This window comes from Leuciscus leuciscus, assembly GCF_965113295.1.
Source record: "Leuciscus leuciscus genome assembly, chromosome: 7".
Lineage (NCBI taxonomy): Eukaryota > Metazoa > Chordata > Actinopteri > Cypriniformes > Leuciscidae > Leuciscus > Leuciscus leuciscus.
In genome coordinates, this window is record NC_138731.1 from 40,117,302 (window position 1) to 40,136,167 (window position 18,866).

The 18,866-nt window shown below is 39.3% G+C and overlaps 1 protein-coding gene across 2 annotated transcripts; it reads right to left on the reverse strand.

The window, feature by feature from the left end:
- Positions 1–453: 453 nt before the first annotated feature.
- On the reverse strand, positions 454–16,138 carry igfbp5b (insulin-like growth factor binding protein 5b). Of its 2 annotated transcripts, none has more exons than XM_082174815.1 (4): positions 15,086–16,138; positions 7,222–7,346; positions 7,009–7,128; positions 454–4,743 (listed from the first exon to the last, which is right to left on the reverse strand). In XM_082174815.1, the coding sequence occupies exons 1-4, from the start codon at positions 15,411–15,413 to the stop codon at positions 4,609–4,611; spliced, it is 708 nt and encodes a 235-aa protein (XP_082030941.1). In that variant the 5' UTR covers positions 15,414–16,138; the 3' UTR covers positions 454–4,608. The 2 variants fall into 2 exon arrangements, with proteins under 2 accessions (XP_082030941.1, XP_082030940.1); XM_082174814.1 differs by having other exon boundaries at positions 7,222–7,430; positions 15,086–16,128.
- Between the last annotated feature and the right edge of the window lie 2,728 nt (positions 16,139–18,866).

Below are 18,866 nucleotides of genomic sequence, written 5' to 3' on the forward strand. Positions count from 1 at the left end.
TAAAAGTCCTGTATCTCATGAAGCTAAAATAACCTGAAGTGTGTAGTGTAGCTAAATATCTCTGATATTTACATTTGATTGGTTACTAAATAATTCCCATACTTCCATTTATGCTTTAGTTTTGATGGAATGTCTCATGACATTGATGATGGAAGATTGACAATTAGGTGTGTTCGTCTTGAAGTGGCGCTGTGCAGACCGATCATTGTAAAAAATATCACGTGGAACATTAACATATGCCAACATGATGATTTATAAGCAGCAGTGTCTGTGCTTGGTAAGTGTTATGATCGTATCAAGATTGCACTATTGAAATGTCACAGTGCTTGTTGTCTTTATATTTGCATGCAGTGTGTGATAATGGTGTGACATCTGGAAAACTCCTGTGGTTACTGCCATGGCTAGTGATAAAACTTTATTTAAATTGTTCTCATAAACAAGATCAAATTCATGTCATGTACAAATAAATTTATTGCACAAGCTTAAATGAATACATAACTTTATTTAAATAAATGCTTTGTCATAACAAAAAAAGACAAAGGTTAAAAGAGTACATAAATTACAAGTTGAATAAATATTACACAGTGATATTCACTTTCTTAATAATTTGAGTTTTTTTTTTTCATTTTTTTTTTTTTTTTTCATTTTATTGGTTTTTAATAAGAGTTCCAAATGCTGAACATTTTTAGAGTCCTCCAGCCACTAATGGGTCTTTTTCACATGCCAGTTTAAGCCACATTTAGGTGGTCAATCATCAAGTCTTTTCTCATCCACAAAAAAAAAAAAAAAAAAGAAGAAATCAATAAAGAAAAAAACTGTTATGCATTCAGAGAAAGAAAACCTGTCGTTTCTACTGTAGTGTGAGTTATGAACACTGCTGTCTACCCAAGTAGGAGGTTCGGAATCTGATGAAAGCAGATAAGCACAAAAGCAACATGCTGCGTCCTGGCAATCGATAGTCTTTTACCTCTAATTACAAATCAGAACGGATCAAAATCACATTAATGACATTTCTTTCCCATTCTCACAATAACACCCAGATGGATTCTACGACCTGGGGAAACAAGGTAAAACTTCATTTCAGCCACAGTGCATCGTCTTATAACATTCAGGGTTTTCAGATAAACACTTGTTTTATTTATTTTTTTACTCGTGACCAAAGCTGTTGCGTGCCTGCTTATCAGATTCCGAGACAGTCTACCTAAAAATTCTACTATGAAGTGTGAAGCACTGCAAAAATTTGTATTTTTGTCTGTTTTTTCAGTAAAAATATCAAGACGTTTTTAAAACAAGATCAATTGACTTGAGAAGCAACACTTTGGAATAAAATAATGTCTTGAATTATCACCTTCATAATGTTCTTTCTTCCATGGAACACAAAAGAAGATATTTGCAGCTGCGTTATGAACAACTGAATGGTGAACACGGCTGTCAAGCAAGATTTTTCAGAGCAAGATTTTAAATTAACAGCTATTTTTTGCACAAAGCTCTCATACAACTTTCTATGACTTGTATGGTGCTTCGTTTGTTCATTTTGAAGCTTGACAAACTATAGAAGGGAGCAGCTCGGACATTATGCTAAACTTCTCCTTTGGTGATCCACAGAAGAAAGTAAGTCAAACTGGTTTGAAACATATACTAGTTTGTTTTTCTTTCCCTAAAACTTGAATGCAATTCAAGATATGATTTTGCTTTTCATGTAAATTCTACTACTTTTAAAGTCGTTCAGATGATTTTACTTTGAAAACAAGACACAGATTTTTGCAGTACGTGTTGTGTGTTGTGAAGGGAGGCCCAGCACAAGATCACCGCTTAAGGCTCTCACCCGCTCTCCTTCTCCCCGGATATCACTGAGACGCAAAGTCTATTAAGAGTAGATGGAGAATAGACTGTGATTGGTAGAGTTGTATTACTGGTAAACCCACTGAATGATGATGCGGGTCTCAGGCTTGGGCTTGCGAAGCCCCTGTCAAAGGTGCTCAGGCAGGGTATCTGTCCGAGGCCTGCTCCTGCTCCTATACCTGAACTGAGATTCACTTTGAGACGGCACTAAACGTGTGGCAAGGTAAGGAATTAAGTGCAAGCTGCTTTCTTTAAATGGGGGAGGGGGCTTTCGGCATGGATCAGGACCTGGATTACTCTGATTACTGATTTCGCCCTGTGGTAAAGACACCTACGAGGCGAATTGTGCAATAACAGCGGCGACTACGCCTCCACGACGTACTCGAGACACCTGCGAAAGTCTGGTTAACCCGCACGCCCTGAACTCACTCTTTCTCTCACTCACCACCACCTCCTATTTGAGAGCCAATTGTCATTCGCAATTCTTTTTTGACATGCAACGGTTACATTCTGCGCACCTGTGGTTATTTAAAATTACAGCCAGGCCCACACGGAATCGTTCTCTGGCTAATTTGATTGTGCTTTCAGCTACCAATAAGAACGTAGTTCTATCAACTCCATGTCTGAAATATGGAATATGCAGATGGGCGGATTCCGTCTGGGCCTGGTTATGATGGGTATTTATATGATTGAGATCTGGATAGATTAGTGACTATTTTTACAGCCCCCTCCCAGCAGTGAAACTATGATCATTCGGGCCCTGAAATAAGATCCGGATGGACCCATTGTGGCAGGGAATGGCTTCACTTACTCTTCAAGAGCTGACTGGTGAGTATCCCTGTTTGATGTATAGCTTGATTGAAAATACTCTCGTCAGCAATTACACACATTTGCAGTCTCTGTCAAATCAATCGTCAGCTTATTCGTAAGAGAAATAACAGTAAATGAGCTAGCGCTAGCTGGACTACGATCTCCCTATCTTAGCCTCGGTGCAGGGAGCGATTTCTGATAGCTGCTTGACATACAATGTAGTGTAACGGATTTCGTATCTGATCTGATGCAATATTTGAACGCAATTGAGGTCCTTCGTCAATATGAAAAGGTTGTTTCGTTCCCCTTGGCTATTGTGTAACGTTCACGTCACCATTCAAATGTATTTGCATGTAGGAAGGCACTGAGACTCGCACACAGAAACTCACACTGAACGTCGCTGTAGTGAAACACACCTTCTGTTTCCACCGTGCCTTGTGGTTAGATGAAATACAGAAATACAAATTAAATGTGTCATCATGCTAACCAAAAGAGCTATTACCGATTTGTGAACAGTCAAAGTGGGCGGATCCAAAAAAGTGGTCCGACCTGCATTCAAATGAGCAAGTTGTCACTGTGACAGGTCAGATGGAAATATGCAAATTGATAATGCTAAAACTCCTTTGCTGAGCACCAGATCGTTGTGGTTGTTTGTTAAGGACAACAAAACAAAAAAGAAAACATTCAATAATCTAGAGTTAAAGGTAATATACCAAGGTTGCACCTATTTTCAGTGAAACCAAATGGTCGAGGAACATGGCTCATAAGTGGACTTTCATTACCTCCATGAAGTCAAAGGAAACAGCCCATAACAAAAGTTATTCCGCAAAAATAAAATAAAATCAAACATTACAGACAGAAAGAAACTACCGCTCTGCACGGTGAACGTCCGTCAAAGTTCAAACGCAAATGCTGGGAGCGTTTAAGGGTTACAGCATCTGTCTCGATTTTAACTCAGCCCAGATGCCACAATATCTGATACAAAACTATTCCAGAGTGGCCCTTTCTTTTCTAGGCGTGGACACCCGATTGATTCTCTGTGTGGACTTTATTTCTCGTTCGGGATTGCTCTGCTCACCCGTGTAAAAATGCTGTCTGTTTACATAGGCACGGTTGGCATGTTAGGTAAGCTACAAAGTCTGGAGCCACTGAAACAGATTTGTCTAATGGGATCCTGGTTTTCACTACGTTCTGGGTGGGATATGCCACAAAGACAAAAAAAACATTCTTTTTTTGAAAGCTATCGCCGTATTTCATTTCTCACGCGGGTGTGCACGCAAACGCACACTCGTACACACACACGCGCATACACTGAACTTGGTGAAGTTACACATTTCCAAGCAGGTTCCCCAATGAATAAGTGCTCTGACATGACCAAAAAAGCCAGATAGAGATGACTGTATAAGCAGATCTCTAACATGTGTTTTCCTTCTCTTTTTTTTTTTGGAAAACAAATGTTTTTTTTTCTCTTTTTTTTTCAAATAGTAAGAGTTCCTGCTATCTCCTTTGATACCTTGACAACAAAAGATGTAAAAGACCAAGATAGCCCTGTTAATATTCAACATGCCATATATTCTTTTTTTTTGTAGTTTTTTGTTTTATGTTAACTTTAAACAAAACAGTATGGTGCTCAAACCCCAGCTTCTATAAAAATATATAATTGTATGTATATATTTTTAACAATTTTTTGTTGTTGTTGTTGCCGGGACTCAGCTCTAGCAGGGGACTCCTCTGATTGGCTGAGTCCAGTGAGATAGAGATGAGCGCTCAGTCAAAACGATTCCTGTGGATTATCTCACTTTAACATTTTCTTTTTAGTCTGATTGTTCATATTTGTAATAGCTGTTGTGTTTCTTTGTCGTTTTGCATCAAAATCTCAAAGTGACTGGCGGGTAGACTGGTGGGACAGGACAAGGAGGGTGGGCCCTAGGTCTGGTGATCAGGGTGGGTTGATTCTCACTCGTTGTTGTTACTGTTCTCCAAATCCTTGCACTGGATGTTACCGCCGCTGTAGTCAGTGCCGGGCAGCTGCACGCCATATTTGTCCACACACCAGCAGATGCCTCGTTTCCGGCCGCGGGAGGGCTTGCACTGCAGGGTGGACAAGGGACAAAGGGTCATATAACTGCAAACAGTCCAACTCAATGAGAATGCCTCAACTAGGACCGGTATGCATTCACAAAATATTCGTGGTGTGATGTAATTAGAAAAAGACAGTCAATTCAAGTGTACAAGACTGTGTTGATTATAATGGGAGTGATTTAGTTTTGAAACTACATATTTTTAAACGCAACTAGTTGACTAATTTTCTTAAGTAGACTTTAAAGAAAAAAAAGCATTACAGCTACAGCTGTAAAGATGTATGAACATGGGGGTAGTAGTAATGGTCTTTTTAATTATTTATTAATTAAGTAAAGTATTTAAAGGGATAGTTCACCCAAAAATTAAATTCTGTCATCAATTACTCACTCTCATGTCGGTCCGAACCCGTAAGACTTTCGTTCATCTTCGGAACACAAATGAAGATCTTTCTGATGAAATCTGAGAGCTTTCTGTCCCTCCATTGACAGCTACGCAACTACCACTTAAGCCGCGTTTCCACCGAAATTACCCGGAACAATTTGTCCCAGGAACTTTTTTGTTTGACCTATTGCTAGCCGCGTTTCCACCGCGGTCTAAAGTACCGTGAAGATTAGGCAAATAGTCCGGTGACTAAATAGTACTTTACATAGTACTTTACATACGTACTTTAATAGTACTTGACTTTACAGTTCCCACTGGATTTCATCCTCTGAATTTAAGCTTATAAAGCCTGAACCTCGTCGTCGGTCCATCGGTCGTATTTTTTAAACTCCATTGTTGAATAGCAGACGACTGTTACTGCACGCACTGCAACAGATGGTGGTTGAATAAAATGCTGCGTGGAGTCAACCAATCAAAATGCGGCATGAACTCAACCAATCAGCATGTTTAGCACCCAAGTCCCACCCCTGAAAGTTCCTGAACTTTGAAAAAGTACTACCTTGCAAGCAGGGACTTTCGGAGGGGGAAATATTTACCCGGAACTTCATTTAGACCCTGGTTCCTGCGTTGTAAACACACCGAGTACCAACACAAAGTTCCTAGTTCCTGGGGAAAGTTCCTGCGGTGGAAACACGGCTATAAACGCTTCATAAAGTTCATAAGGAGATCGTAAAACTAATCCATATGAATTGAGCGGTTTAGTCAAAATTTTCTGAAAAGACTCGATCACTTTATATGATCAACAGATTGAATTTAGGCTTTTATTCACATATAAACATTAATCAGCGAAAATAAACAGAAGCTTGCTTGATGCGCAAGAACAAAACTCATTGGTTCATGCAGAAGCTCAAACGTCCTGCGTAACACGAGAATGAACCTCATTGGTTCTCGCAGGTCAAACGTCAAACATGCTTGAGCTTCTGTTTACCACAACTGATGTGTGAGTTGATGAATGTTTATATGTGAATATAAAAACCTAAATTTAATCTGTTCATCATAAAAAGCAATCGTGTCTCTTCAGAAAATTTGGACTAATCCGCTCATTTGTTTTCCGAAGATTTGGTTTGGAACGATGGGTGAGTACTTAATGACAGAATTTTCATTTGTGGGTGAACTATCCCTTAAAGGGGATTTAAGGGAATAAAGAAAAACAAAGAACAAAAGAGCTAAAATTCAGTTGGAACTGTTTGCAAATATTATATATTATTTTAAATAGGCATGCATTCACTCTTAATAATATGCCGAAAATGGCTCCGTTTTTGTTTTCGTCATATTCAAGTATGATTTACATGAATCACGTAAATGATAGCCTATACCTTTGAATTAAAAGGGTGACATTTGACAAAAAGGTTGAGTAGTTTGCATCACTAATTACATTCTACCTCACACTTTCTCCCAACTAAAACTGAAGCGTTTCACTTCCATTCATGTTTAACTTCCGTAAACAGTAACGCCCACCTTCATTGATTTGATTGCCCATCTCAATCATTTATGAAATTGGCGAAGACTGTAAGACCACTGAGGTAGACCAGCCTAAAAATTTTACTTTTAAATATTTGTATCACCCTCACAACCCAATGCAAATTACATCAATACACCAGTTGGTGGTGACAGTGACTATCTGTGTGAGTTATTTGAATTATTGACTGGTCCGATTTGTTCAAAACAGATATATTCAGGAAAGGTTGCTGAGAAACACGCAGTGGTTCTGCAGTGAGTTTGTTTCTATTTCCGTGGACGGCATTAAAATCGACTGACTTTAATGATTAAAAAAAATCAATCATATTAAATTGAAATATCCATGTTATACAATAAAAGAAACACCAGTCTTACCTGCTTGCGCTTGAAGAAGCCCTTCCTGTCACAGTTAGGCAGGTAGAGGGAAAGAGCCATGACGCGTGAGGTGTCTTTCATACTTTGAATGATTCCATCCAGCTTCCTTCTGCAGGGACCCTGCGTCAGACCAACACATTGTGAGTTACATCATCACCTCAGTGTTTACGGCTAGCTATCATTTTACTGCAGCTGCTGCGTCACACAACTTACAAATTCAGGCTCATGCTTGTCAATGGGAAGGGGGGAGTAATCCATCGTCCCCAGTGTGCGAAGCTTCTCCTGTTGTTTCTTCTTGTCCTTGCGCACGGCAGCATGCTTCTTGCTGTTGATTACATCTGGAATTTTAAGGGGAATTTTAGGACTCTGGTCTTCAGTTGTGTCTGGCTTCACTGTATCATCATGCTCTATTGATTCACGATCTAAGACAAAGAGAATCAAACAATAAGCGTTAACTAGGCTTTTACTGCAATAAAATGTGAGTGCACGTGCAAAACTCACAGTCACAGCCATGATGCTAGAGTGGTTGCCAGGGCGTTGCTATTGTTTTTAGTATATTATTCTCTGTTATATTCTTGTCTCTGAAATTTTCAGGTCCTATGATGTAAATCTATGGGATTTTTTCACACGCTTTATCATCCGCCCAGCTAAAAAAATGCATTAGCAAACCTTAATAAGCCGCACAATTTGGTATCATTCAAATTATAGTACCAACCTTGTTTGATTGGTCATCTCAGACATTTTGACAGTAAGACCACTGAGACATGCCAGCATACAAATTTTACTTTTAAAACTTTGGTTACACTTTATTTTAAGGTGATGTAGTTACATTGCACTTACTCAAATAAGAACTTATTAATATGAATTAATTACATGTACTTACTATATAGTTGTGGTTAGAGTTTGGTTAAGTTACTTGTTGTAATTATGCATAATTTACTGTTATTACTATAATAAGTACATGTAGTAACTACGTCACCTTAAAATAAATTGTTACCAAAACTTTTTGTCATCCTAACAACAGACAAAGTGGTGTGTAATGGAGTCGGTGGTTAGACAACTGGTCGACTATTGTGATATGTTATATTTTAGGTTGTTTACAGTTGCAAAGTAACATTGCTACAAATTTGATCTATAAAAACAAGACAAATGTCAGAAAAATCTCCCCCTCAAAAGGCTTTTTTCTTACACATCCTGGTTGCTAATGAGTGTCTAGAGTGTAAACATTAAAGCAACTGTTTTTCCACCAAATGTTTCCTATGCATTTGTTTACAAAGGGAGGGGGCAGGATCAACAGCTGATGACCACCTCCTCTCCCACCCCCCAACCCCCCCAACCTCCCCAACCTATCACACCCTCTACAACTTGACAAAAATCCCCAAATCCTAAAAATTCTAATGCTATATGATGGGATTTTTCTAAAATGCACTTAGGTGTACTGCATAAACAGTGAATGCGCTTCTGTTTTTACAGCTGAATAATTCCTTTGATTACATTGTAGCGCATGTGCATGAGTGAGAACAGAAACGGCTTTTCAAAGGACCCTTAACAGCTCAGAGAAGTACTTGAAGAACTTTGAAGTCACAATAACCATAACACCATGACAACCACAACCTTCTTCTTCAAGAATCTAAGGCTGTGTATGTAGTAACTGTCAACATGTGTCCAGGGAAAATGTGGAGATATTGCAAAACAAGTGATTCAAGCACATATCGTTTGATAGTAAAACTCCACAGGATACATGCCTCTACTTATAAATTGTCTTTCCACTGAAGGCAAATACTTTGGATGCAGAGCGAAGCCAAACATAGTACATCCAGAGGAGATTATCAGATCATTAACACTAAGCATACAATATCAGGAGATAAAATTACATTGACATTTAGTCATTCAAACCAGTAAAATCATCTAATAAATTAATATTTATCATATTTGCAATACCAAATGCCATTTTTAATAGGTGTTATTATAGGAAGTGTATTTGTTTATGGTTGTGGTTTAATTATATAATTTAGTGAATATTACTGTTTCCTTTCAGACTAAACCTGATGCCAGCATGCGATGCAAATTTATGTAGCAATTCTAAATTCTGATAAATGCCCTCCTGTTTTTGCATGTTCTATATGAACACACCAAGCTGTTTTATTCAAATTGCAAATTGTTTTATGCATTTGTAGAGTATTTCATTAGTAAATACTTGAGTAAAGGATCGTGTTAGGTGTAACATATAGATGTTACATATAGATATTATAGTATTTTGTTGATATTGCATCTTATTGTGGCTTCATTCGAGAATCAGTCCGAATGGAAATGGACATACGGATTCAGGCCTGAACATCAAGGCTGTTGGGGGTGCCAAGTATTTTTTTTTGCGCATACAGCCAAGAGGGCATTATCAGACAGCTGAGGCAGCCAGCAGAAATGACTGAGATAACTGCCTTCGCAGTCCCTCAGTAGGACTGGGGCAGGCTGTTCTGGAGCGGGCCGGTGGTGAAAGAGTCTGTCTGACCTGGAGACGCATGGGGCGGGTGCCTGGTCATTACAGGAATTGGTTTCCTGGCTTCTGAAGTTACAATCAGAGCATGGTGCTGTCTCTTTGAAATCAATCCTGCAACCCATGACTTGGCAGACTGAAATTTCTGTACAGATTTCCCCGCAGGTCTGGGCTCCTGAAGCCACCGAATTTGAGATCACCTCATGGAAATGTCATAGGGAAGTTTGCCTAGAGGGAGATTTACATGGCTTAGAAATGTAGACTTAAAAGGGAGGGTGCAGGATGACTGGGTTGGCAAAAACAATTCCTTACGGTTGTTTTCGTGATTTTACTCCTTGCGCACAGTCCAAAAGCATCGCGTTTATGAAATCAGCAATGACTAGAGTTTGTAAACCACTAAATTCGTCTTTTCAGTTGCAGGCTTTTCGGAGTGAGGATCAAAATCACTTTTTCCATGCTCGTGGTCCCCAGCTTGTAAAGGTTTAGCGGGTCTGTGTTTAACATCTGACACACAGCCAAGATCCTGGAGCCAGGCCAAACCAGACGTATCACGTGTAGCCTGTCTATTCAAATGAGCTTTGGAAAGAATGCTCAAGAGGTATTGGTGTCTCTCCTCTTGGTCTTGCAAAACTTTTCATTAAGATAAAGGGACCCGAGCCTGGCCAAAAGAGATGCATCTGATAGGGCTCTGTTTAATAATTTACATGTGCGCTGGGCAATTATACTTCATGAATATCCACAGTTTCTTACAGCTTGGGGGCTAATGATGAAAGCAGATCCCCGTTTGAGATGCGTTGTCACCTAGTCTGATTTCTTTTTCAGAATGTGCAGCCAAACAAACCGAGAAATGCAAATACAAGGTGCTTCTGAAATCCTTAGGGGCCTCAAACCATGTCCTTTAGTCTCTTATTAGCATGCACGGTTAGAATTAGGTCTTGCTATTGTTAAATATTCAGACTAGCTCTCCTTTGAAAGTCGTTCTTGAAGCAGGCCATTCTGCTGGGCTTGTCTTTGTCTTGCATTCATTGTCACAGACCAACCATGGCATCCCTGGCAAGACTCCACTGCTAAATATTTAAAGCCTGGACCGTGTCCACAACATGCTTGGGCCGCAGTAGCAGAGAAGCATGCTAGATTACCAGAAAGAATACCAAGAAATGCAACTGTGCACTAATGCGAGTTGAAGTCGGGGTAATTGCAAAGTGCAAAGTAACATTAAAAGTTACACTTTTCCATGTTGCAATATGCTATCAGTTACAACCAAGAAAGTCATCATATAACTTACTATTCAAACAAGTCCCCTGTAATTCAGGACAATGCAAAGTGATGACACCTGTCGATGCCTTTAAGGCTGAAAGCACATGTGCGCACCTCTTCATCGCCTGACCGTGTCTCATGTCATCAACACTCCGAAACATGAACTCAAGAGGTGCTCTTCAGGACATCAGTGGATCACTCGAAGTCGCTGATTTCAATTAGCTCAGACAATGGCAAGAGAGCGATACTGTCTATAAGCTCAAGGCATCTTTCCGTCAAGAGTATCTAGGTACAATCTTTCCTCTTCTAACCTATATTTTATTTATTAACTTGTTTATTCTTAAGATTCTATATAATCATTTAAAGGGGATATGCAATTGTTCATGTGCGGCTTTAAGTGGAAAGCCAAAAATGATGAAATGCCCACGAGAAGGATTCATTGTAGGATATATTGAAGGTTTTAAACTGTAGGAAGTACGACTGGGTGTTATGATGGTAGAACTGTGTCAGCCAGAGATTTTGCTATACCATTTAAACTGTGGTAGATATATTTGCATGACTATCAGTGGACAGAACTGCTTTACATTGTTTACACATGAGAGCGACAAAGAAACAAGCAGTAATGTGAAAATGCGGCGCGAGATGTGTCCCAAACAAGTCAAGAAAGTATAATAAAATAAATGCTTTTTACATAAATTTACTTTAACTCTCGAGTGCCTTGGCTTCATTTGCGGCTCAGATTTTAGCGTCATAACTACTCGTTTTATATGTTTAGTAAGTAATAGTAGACATTTTGAGTGTTATATGATGTGAGACTACTATAGTACACATAATAGTACACAGCAGTTAGAGAGTTAGCGTGATATAAATTAACATAATATCAAACTTGGGTAATTTCACCCACTTATAGTACAGTAGTAAGTAGACCCATGCACACAACAAGTGTGTGTTACTCATAGAATGAGCTTTATCAAATCATTTTCGAATAAATCGGTTATTCTGAGCAAGCAAAATTTTGGGTCCAAACTCCAAATCACCTTTCCCATGATCCTCAACAACCAAATGTAACAACTGTAACAGAGCTCCTGCAAAGTAATGATTGTCTTGTGCTGTATCTTATCTATCCTCTCAAGAGTCCTGCAGGGCACAAAATTTGAGGCAGCACTTTGGAACCACATCTGAACCTGTGCTGCAGGCAAGAAATTAGGCACCTTTTGTTCTCCTTCCCTAAAGAAACGTGACACTGCGGCTCCCCCTCCACCACCCCGAAGCACATGACAGGAGGTTTCAACAGGTCGGCGTCTTCTGCTAAACCACATGGTTACAGCCCTGCTGTCTGCTTACATTCTGTATGTTTAATTTTCTAAATGTGAGCTGTAAACCCATAGATTAAATAGATTGTTTTTGTGCGTTCACTGTTTTGGTCAGCCTAACATGTGTTCTTATTTAAGCAGGGCCCAGCGTGAGGATGTCGCAGCCTGGGAATCACGTTTCTGACAGAGACGAGACTACTGTGCAAGCTGATTTTCTTCACAGCTGTTACTCACTAGCTTTCCAGGTGCCAATGACAAATACACGCTGGGCAGATTGCTGTTAAACTTTACTGGAAGAAGTCATTCAAGCATGCTAAATAGGTTCCCTACTTGCATACCTCTGCAAAGGATGACAGGGCACTTGATATACGAGTGCTGTAGACTTATGGTAAAAAAAATGGTTAAAAGTAACCAATGTGCAGATTATACTAAGTTTCAAAAGCTGGGCACCACTTTCAAAAAGTGCAAGAGATCTATTCAGGCTCTTTTCAGTGAAGCGAGCCGTATATCTGTCAATGTCAGTCTGGTGTTGCAAGCAAGTATACGTTTCTGTGAGTTTGGCCTGTGGCATAATATAAAAATTTGATGACAGACAAGCAATAGAAGAACAACTGCGTCCCATTCCCTTGTAATCGTTGTTTAGTTATGGCTACGTCTCTGGTGGGTAAATAAAACGCATAAATCAGAGATACAGAAGTAACCGAATACAACAGCCAACTTCTTTTGGCCCAATTCTTTACGTTTGCACGCTCTTAGATTCAGACCGTGGTGTGCAATCGTTGCTAACACAGACTTAACGGGCAAGTAGCCTGTAGTCATATCTGTTGGCAACTGCTTCCAAGATCCACATGGCATGTCCAAACAGAAAGTCTCCCATGTGATCATTGACACATTTGCAGAATTTGCCAATCCATCAATGGCGACGGCATAACCTTTTGTACTTGGCTCAAAACATTCGATCTTTAAATCGTGAGCACCAGCATTCAAGGCCATGAAGGTATAAGACTATTCACGTTATGTTCCTTGAGTGAGAAATTATTCCTTTTTAAACTTGTATTTCAATTGTATGTTTGCATAACTGTGAAACTGAGGGGGAATAAAAATGGATCAGGAAGACACGAGCCAAAAAGCTCTGAATCCTAATGCGGGCAAGGACGCTTGACCCCCTCCTCTCTCTCTCTCTCTCTCTCTCTCTCTCTCTCTCTCTCTCTCTCTCTCTCTCTGTCTGTCCTGCCCAGCTAGTAAAACCAGGCTGAAACCGAATACCACGGGAGGCTAGAAGCGTTCCTCTAAATTCATCCCCATGCTTGACGAACAGCTCTTGATAGATCGGCTCCACAGACATTTTGCTGAATCACAAGGGCTCGACTGTGTGCCCACTGCAATCACAGAAGGGGTAAACCAGTAACCACACTCATCAGAGGACTTCAGATAGAGACAAACGGGTTTCTGATGTGCACCTGTATGTGAGGGGGTTGTATTTGTGTACAAACACCCACGGCTGAATTAAACCTCATCTGTTTTACGAAATATGTGCTGTCTTGGAGAATAAAGCAAATTGTCTTCGTCCATGCATTGCTGTTGTCTAAAATATATAGTTCTGAAACCACATAATCCATTTTTGTTCATGTAGTTCAACTGGTAGAGTTTTGCACTAACAACGCCAAGGTTAGGGGTTCGATTCCAGGGAAAAGCATGACTTGAATGCAGTGAATAAAACCATTTGCCAAATACATAAATATAAATAAATATGCATGCTGTGCACGGTTATTCTTTATAAACATGCGATTTTTGCAGATAGGAGGGCTTGTGGACACACTACAGCTACCCTCCTTCCCATGGATTTATTCTTTGAATGGTAATCCATCCCTCAACACCACCCACAGACTTTAGACCTAAATTCAGAGCAACCTAGAATCTCAATCAAGAATATCATGAGACGTGGGTACACCGTACAATGATGAGAGGTGTGATCATAACAATGGAGGAGTCACTAATGTCAATAGAGCACCACTGCCAAATCAAACACTAACTATGCACAAAGCAAGACTGTATGGAGTTATGCATCTTTCTTGAGGCTCTTTACACAGTTCTGAGCAGCATACTAAATTATGCAGTTCTGGTGAGTCTGATGCTGCTTTGCTTCTGTGCCAATGAAATGCAGCATCAGAGCAGCCTTGAACTTTGTCATGATAGAATATATATTAGTTTATCTTTTATAGTTTAATGTTTTTATTCACAATCAGATTTTTCATACATTTCACCGTAAATTATTTATGTGCACATACATTATACACAAGTAGCTTTTTTTTTTTACACAATATTTCTTACAAAAAAGTACTGTGGCAGTAATGTCATTATATGAGACTCCAACCATGGCATTTTTTTTTGGTACTCCAAGTATGTCCAAAACAATACCATGATGCTACTATGGTAGATGCCAAAAAAACATGGTAGTACCATTACCATAGTACATGACCAAAATACCATGGAAGACCCATGGTACCACGGCGAAAAACATGGTACTTTTAGTTGTAGGCTAGTGTTTGTTGATATTGGCTTTGAATAAAATAATCTACACTAATACTTATAATGCGCAGCACTCAAATGTGGAAGTACCAGATTATAATACAATGGTAACGGAATGGTATTTACATTATACGTACAATAATACCATGGTAGCCTACATTTCAATAAAACGCGGTACTACCACGGTACTATTTTTGTTAATGCCTTTGCAGCGCAAAGATTGCATTGAAAATCGTTTGTTAATGATTGGCTTTGGATGAAACGCAAACAGGTTTCACTAATCCTAACAATTTGCAGCGCTGGAATATGATGGAAAACAGCAGTGAGGAGTACAGACCGGCCACAACACAGAAAAGCTCATGCAGAAACATACGCACGCAATAAAACTGGATCAGCGCAAGCCACAAAGTTCCCACCAGATACACGATCTCAACGCAACAATGCCTCCGTGCAACAAAGGCGCACTGCTTTCCAGTTAACTTACCAATTGGTGGGTGCGGTGGTTTGTATCCCTTCTCGTTCGTGCACACTCCCCTGCCGTGCAGCAGGGCGTGAAGCGGCTTCTCCTCACCATTGCGCGGCAGGCAGCGCAGCCCGTGCGTGCATGTACCGGTGTACACCCCGCATGCCTGCCCCTCCGCCAGCGCGCAAGTCAAGCAGCAGCCGCAGCCGGGCTCCTTCACCAGCTGACAGCCCATCGGGACCGGAGGACACATGGAGATCGCCTTCTGATCGCACGGCTCGCACGGCACATAAGAGCCTCCGCTGATGGACAACGCCGTCAGAAATGTACCCAGCACAAGAAGAGCCATACTTCGTGTCAAAGTGAATGAGGTCCGATGGCGAAAAAAAAAAAAAAAAAAAAAAAAAAAAAAAAAACAAGACCTAGATATGAGAACGCATGAACGTTTGGCTCAGATTCGACTCAAAGGAAAAGTCCGCATGCAAAGTGAAAGCACTGGTTGTGGTGTTTTAAAAATGATTCAATTAAAAATAGTCTCTTAAAAAGATGATAAAGAACAATCCGGTGGATTTTCATATAAATACATATAAAATAAATGAATCACATAGGTATTCTCCAATAGTCCAGTTTGTGCGCAATTGGTTGCGCACTGAAATTCTGGACTTTCCGATTCCAAAACACTTTCCCCTCTGGAAGTTTTCTGAGCAGACTGATCAACTTCACAGCAGTGCTTGCCTTTTTAAAAACAGCCAAACCCAAACCCCTAACTATGAATAAGCCAAACAGCGGTGAAGGGAGGCGCACTTGCCAGATCGTGGCGCAGCGCCAGCGCCTTTTCCCCCCCTCGGCAATAGGATCAGTCTTTTACGCAGTGATGCCAAGAGCGCAGAGCAAAACACAAATCCATGCAAAATCGAAGATATGCTCCTCTGAGATCGTCCGTGCACTTTGTGGCTGGTATAGCGTCAGATTCTTTCGCGAAGTTCAGCGGCTTTCCAACAGATTCAAGACAAAACGCGACAAAAGGCAACATGGATGTGACATGATAAAGACGCTTCCTCGCATATACCTGCGTTATGGAGAATAGCCTACACACAAAAGAGCACGATTAGAAGCGCTCTGCTGCAGGCACCACCTGTATATTAGTGAGCGCAGATAACATGTACCTACGAGTAGGGGAGAACGGGGAGTGTTTGGTTTCAACGTCTGTAACTCTTTAATGCTTTGCTGTATGTGTCTCAAACTGTTTTATATTATTCCCATGTTTGGCTTCTACAAATTCAAGTCGTTTTGAAATCTATTACTTATCCTCAAACTGTTCAAATTACTGTGAAGTACAACGTGTGCTGTTTATACAACCTACCGGTAGCACTAGAAGACTGATCAAATTTACTTATAGAAATAACGATGCCCCTTTTCAATCTCCACCGCACCCTCATTTGAAGCATTTTAGTTCAAAACAGTGAACATTTAGGACATATTTTCATTCTAACCATATAAAACAAAGATAAAAGGCTAACAAGTGTCAGTCACACAGGACATCTTTTAGAGTGGTTTTGAAGATGTCACAACTCTCCAAAGATAGAGAGTTTGTTTGAATGCTATATCAAATTTGACAAGAGAAGCTGCTGATTCAGATAATATGTCATGTAATCTTCATCAACGTGATCACAAATCGAATTAAAAGCCAGATGTGAAAGTATACCTTCCAACTCTTCTCATTAGAGTGCCAATCATCAATAGTGATTTCATCCATGTAACTTGTTTCTAAATGGTTAAACTAACGGGGTAACAGTTCACCTTGGTCTCCCCTAGAAACTATTAAGCAACATTCACATGTGCAGGAATAGCTACTGACTGCAACCATGAAGACAAATCACTGCAGTGCACAATTAAAACCAGCTGAGGTGTGTGGTAAATACTGTGGTAAATGCCAAGAGTCTCTTTTCTCTCATGCAGAGAGGCTTTCGTTGAGTTGCCAAGTCTCGTTTGAGCTTTAATTACACAGTGGTCTTGGTGGTAGTTGAAGAATAGGCAATCTACACCCACCTGTTCCAAACTTTGAACAACTGAAACCACACTTTGAAAAGATGAGATTTAACAGACACGATTGTTCAATCATGCCGTTCACTCTGTGTCCAAGTGGATCTCTGCTGTTTACATGTCCCTGGTTTGCCTTATAGAGTGCTCCAAAATGGCATTTGCACATGTCCCACATGTAAAGTTCATCACTGCGGCAAAATGAGCCGCTCTGTTTTGCTTAAAAAATTGATTTGTCAGATGTGTGATACCAAGTTTAAAGGACTGCACATGATATTTTTTATTTCTTTTGATTGTTCTGTGTTTTTCATACATGCATGCTGTCTCTTGTTTTGCCCAGCTGTACAATGCTGAGTGTCGGTTGTGGGCCTTGCTGTTGGATTTACTTCACCTCTGAGATTTTGACCACTAGAAGGAGCTGTTAGCAATGGTAAGAGGAATGAACGCTGGCCCGCAGACGCTGATGTTTCATTACCAGAGATTTATACAGTGCTGCTGTACACATCTCACACTCAGGAGTCGAAGAGACAAACATCAGCCGTCAAGAATGCACATGCTGTTTTGATACGTGAAGTTTAGTGCCCTGTTGTCTCTGTATGCATGTTTAGAAAATATTATCTGTATAGGACTATAGGCTAGATATTGTTTTGATAATCATATTTCAAGTAAGTCTGAATTGTTTGACTGATGTCATCTTTACACTAATGGTTCCACAGTGCCCGTCTTCCTGACATTGGTTGCTCATGGTGTCCGCAAAGATGTTTTGCTGTTCATTTAATTATGCCTGTTTTCATTTTAGGTCCTGTAGGCCTATGATCTACCATTCTGGACCTGAACCGGGACTGTTTTCAAGTCGTATAAGATATCAGATTGCCCCGGTTCACTCACAGTGTATTTATCCCTGCCTGGATATAAAACAAACTTAATGGATGCAGAGTGCACAAGTTACTGGAAACAAGCTGGAACTGTTATACGCTCGCTAATGAGGAGATAAACTGTTGCAAATTACTGGTATGAACACTACTAACCGCCACAGTATCACGTGGATGTGGTTTATTGATGATATTGAGTCATTTATGTTAGGCAGCTCTTTTTTCTCGAGCTTACCATGTTTTAATAAATTGGAGAAAATATTATCTACAAAATAAGTCATATTTTTATTTGAAAAAATATTATTTTATACATTTGAAAACTATGTTTTATTTTGTACCAATATTGTGCATATCATGTTTTAATATAAAGGATAAAGTATTGTCTCAAAAATAAGTCATATTTTTAAAAAAATATATTGCAAATATATATTTTTTTTAACTAAACCAATTTTCTATTTTATAAAAATTGTGCATATCTTGTTTTAATATATTGGATAATATATATAAATATATATATATATATATATATACAATAGATTAAAAACATTATTTTATGAATTGTAAATCTATTTTTATATTGTATAAAGATAATATTTATACAATATTATTAAATGTAATACAATAAAAATATTTTTGTTTTTCTTTTATCACAATGACACAGTTAAGTGAATGATATCACTGTATTTCACATAAATTATTTAATTTTATTTTGGTCTGAGCAGATTAACTTTAACATGAAAAACTGACAATTTAGATAGAAAAAAAATCATTAAGAATATATATATATTTTTTTCATTCAAGTGTTTCTTTCTCAAATCAGTATGCTTAAAATAATGTGTTCATGCCTTCTCAGAAATGTTGTCATAATTGATCATCTATTTTTAAGTTTT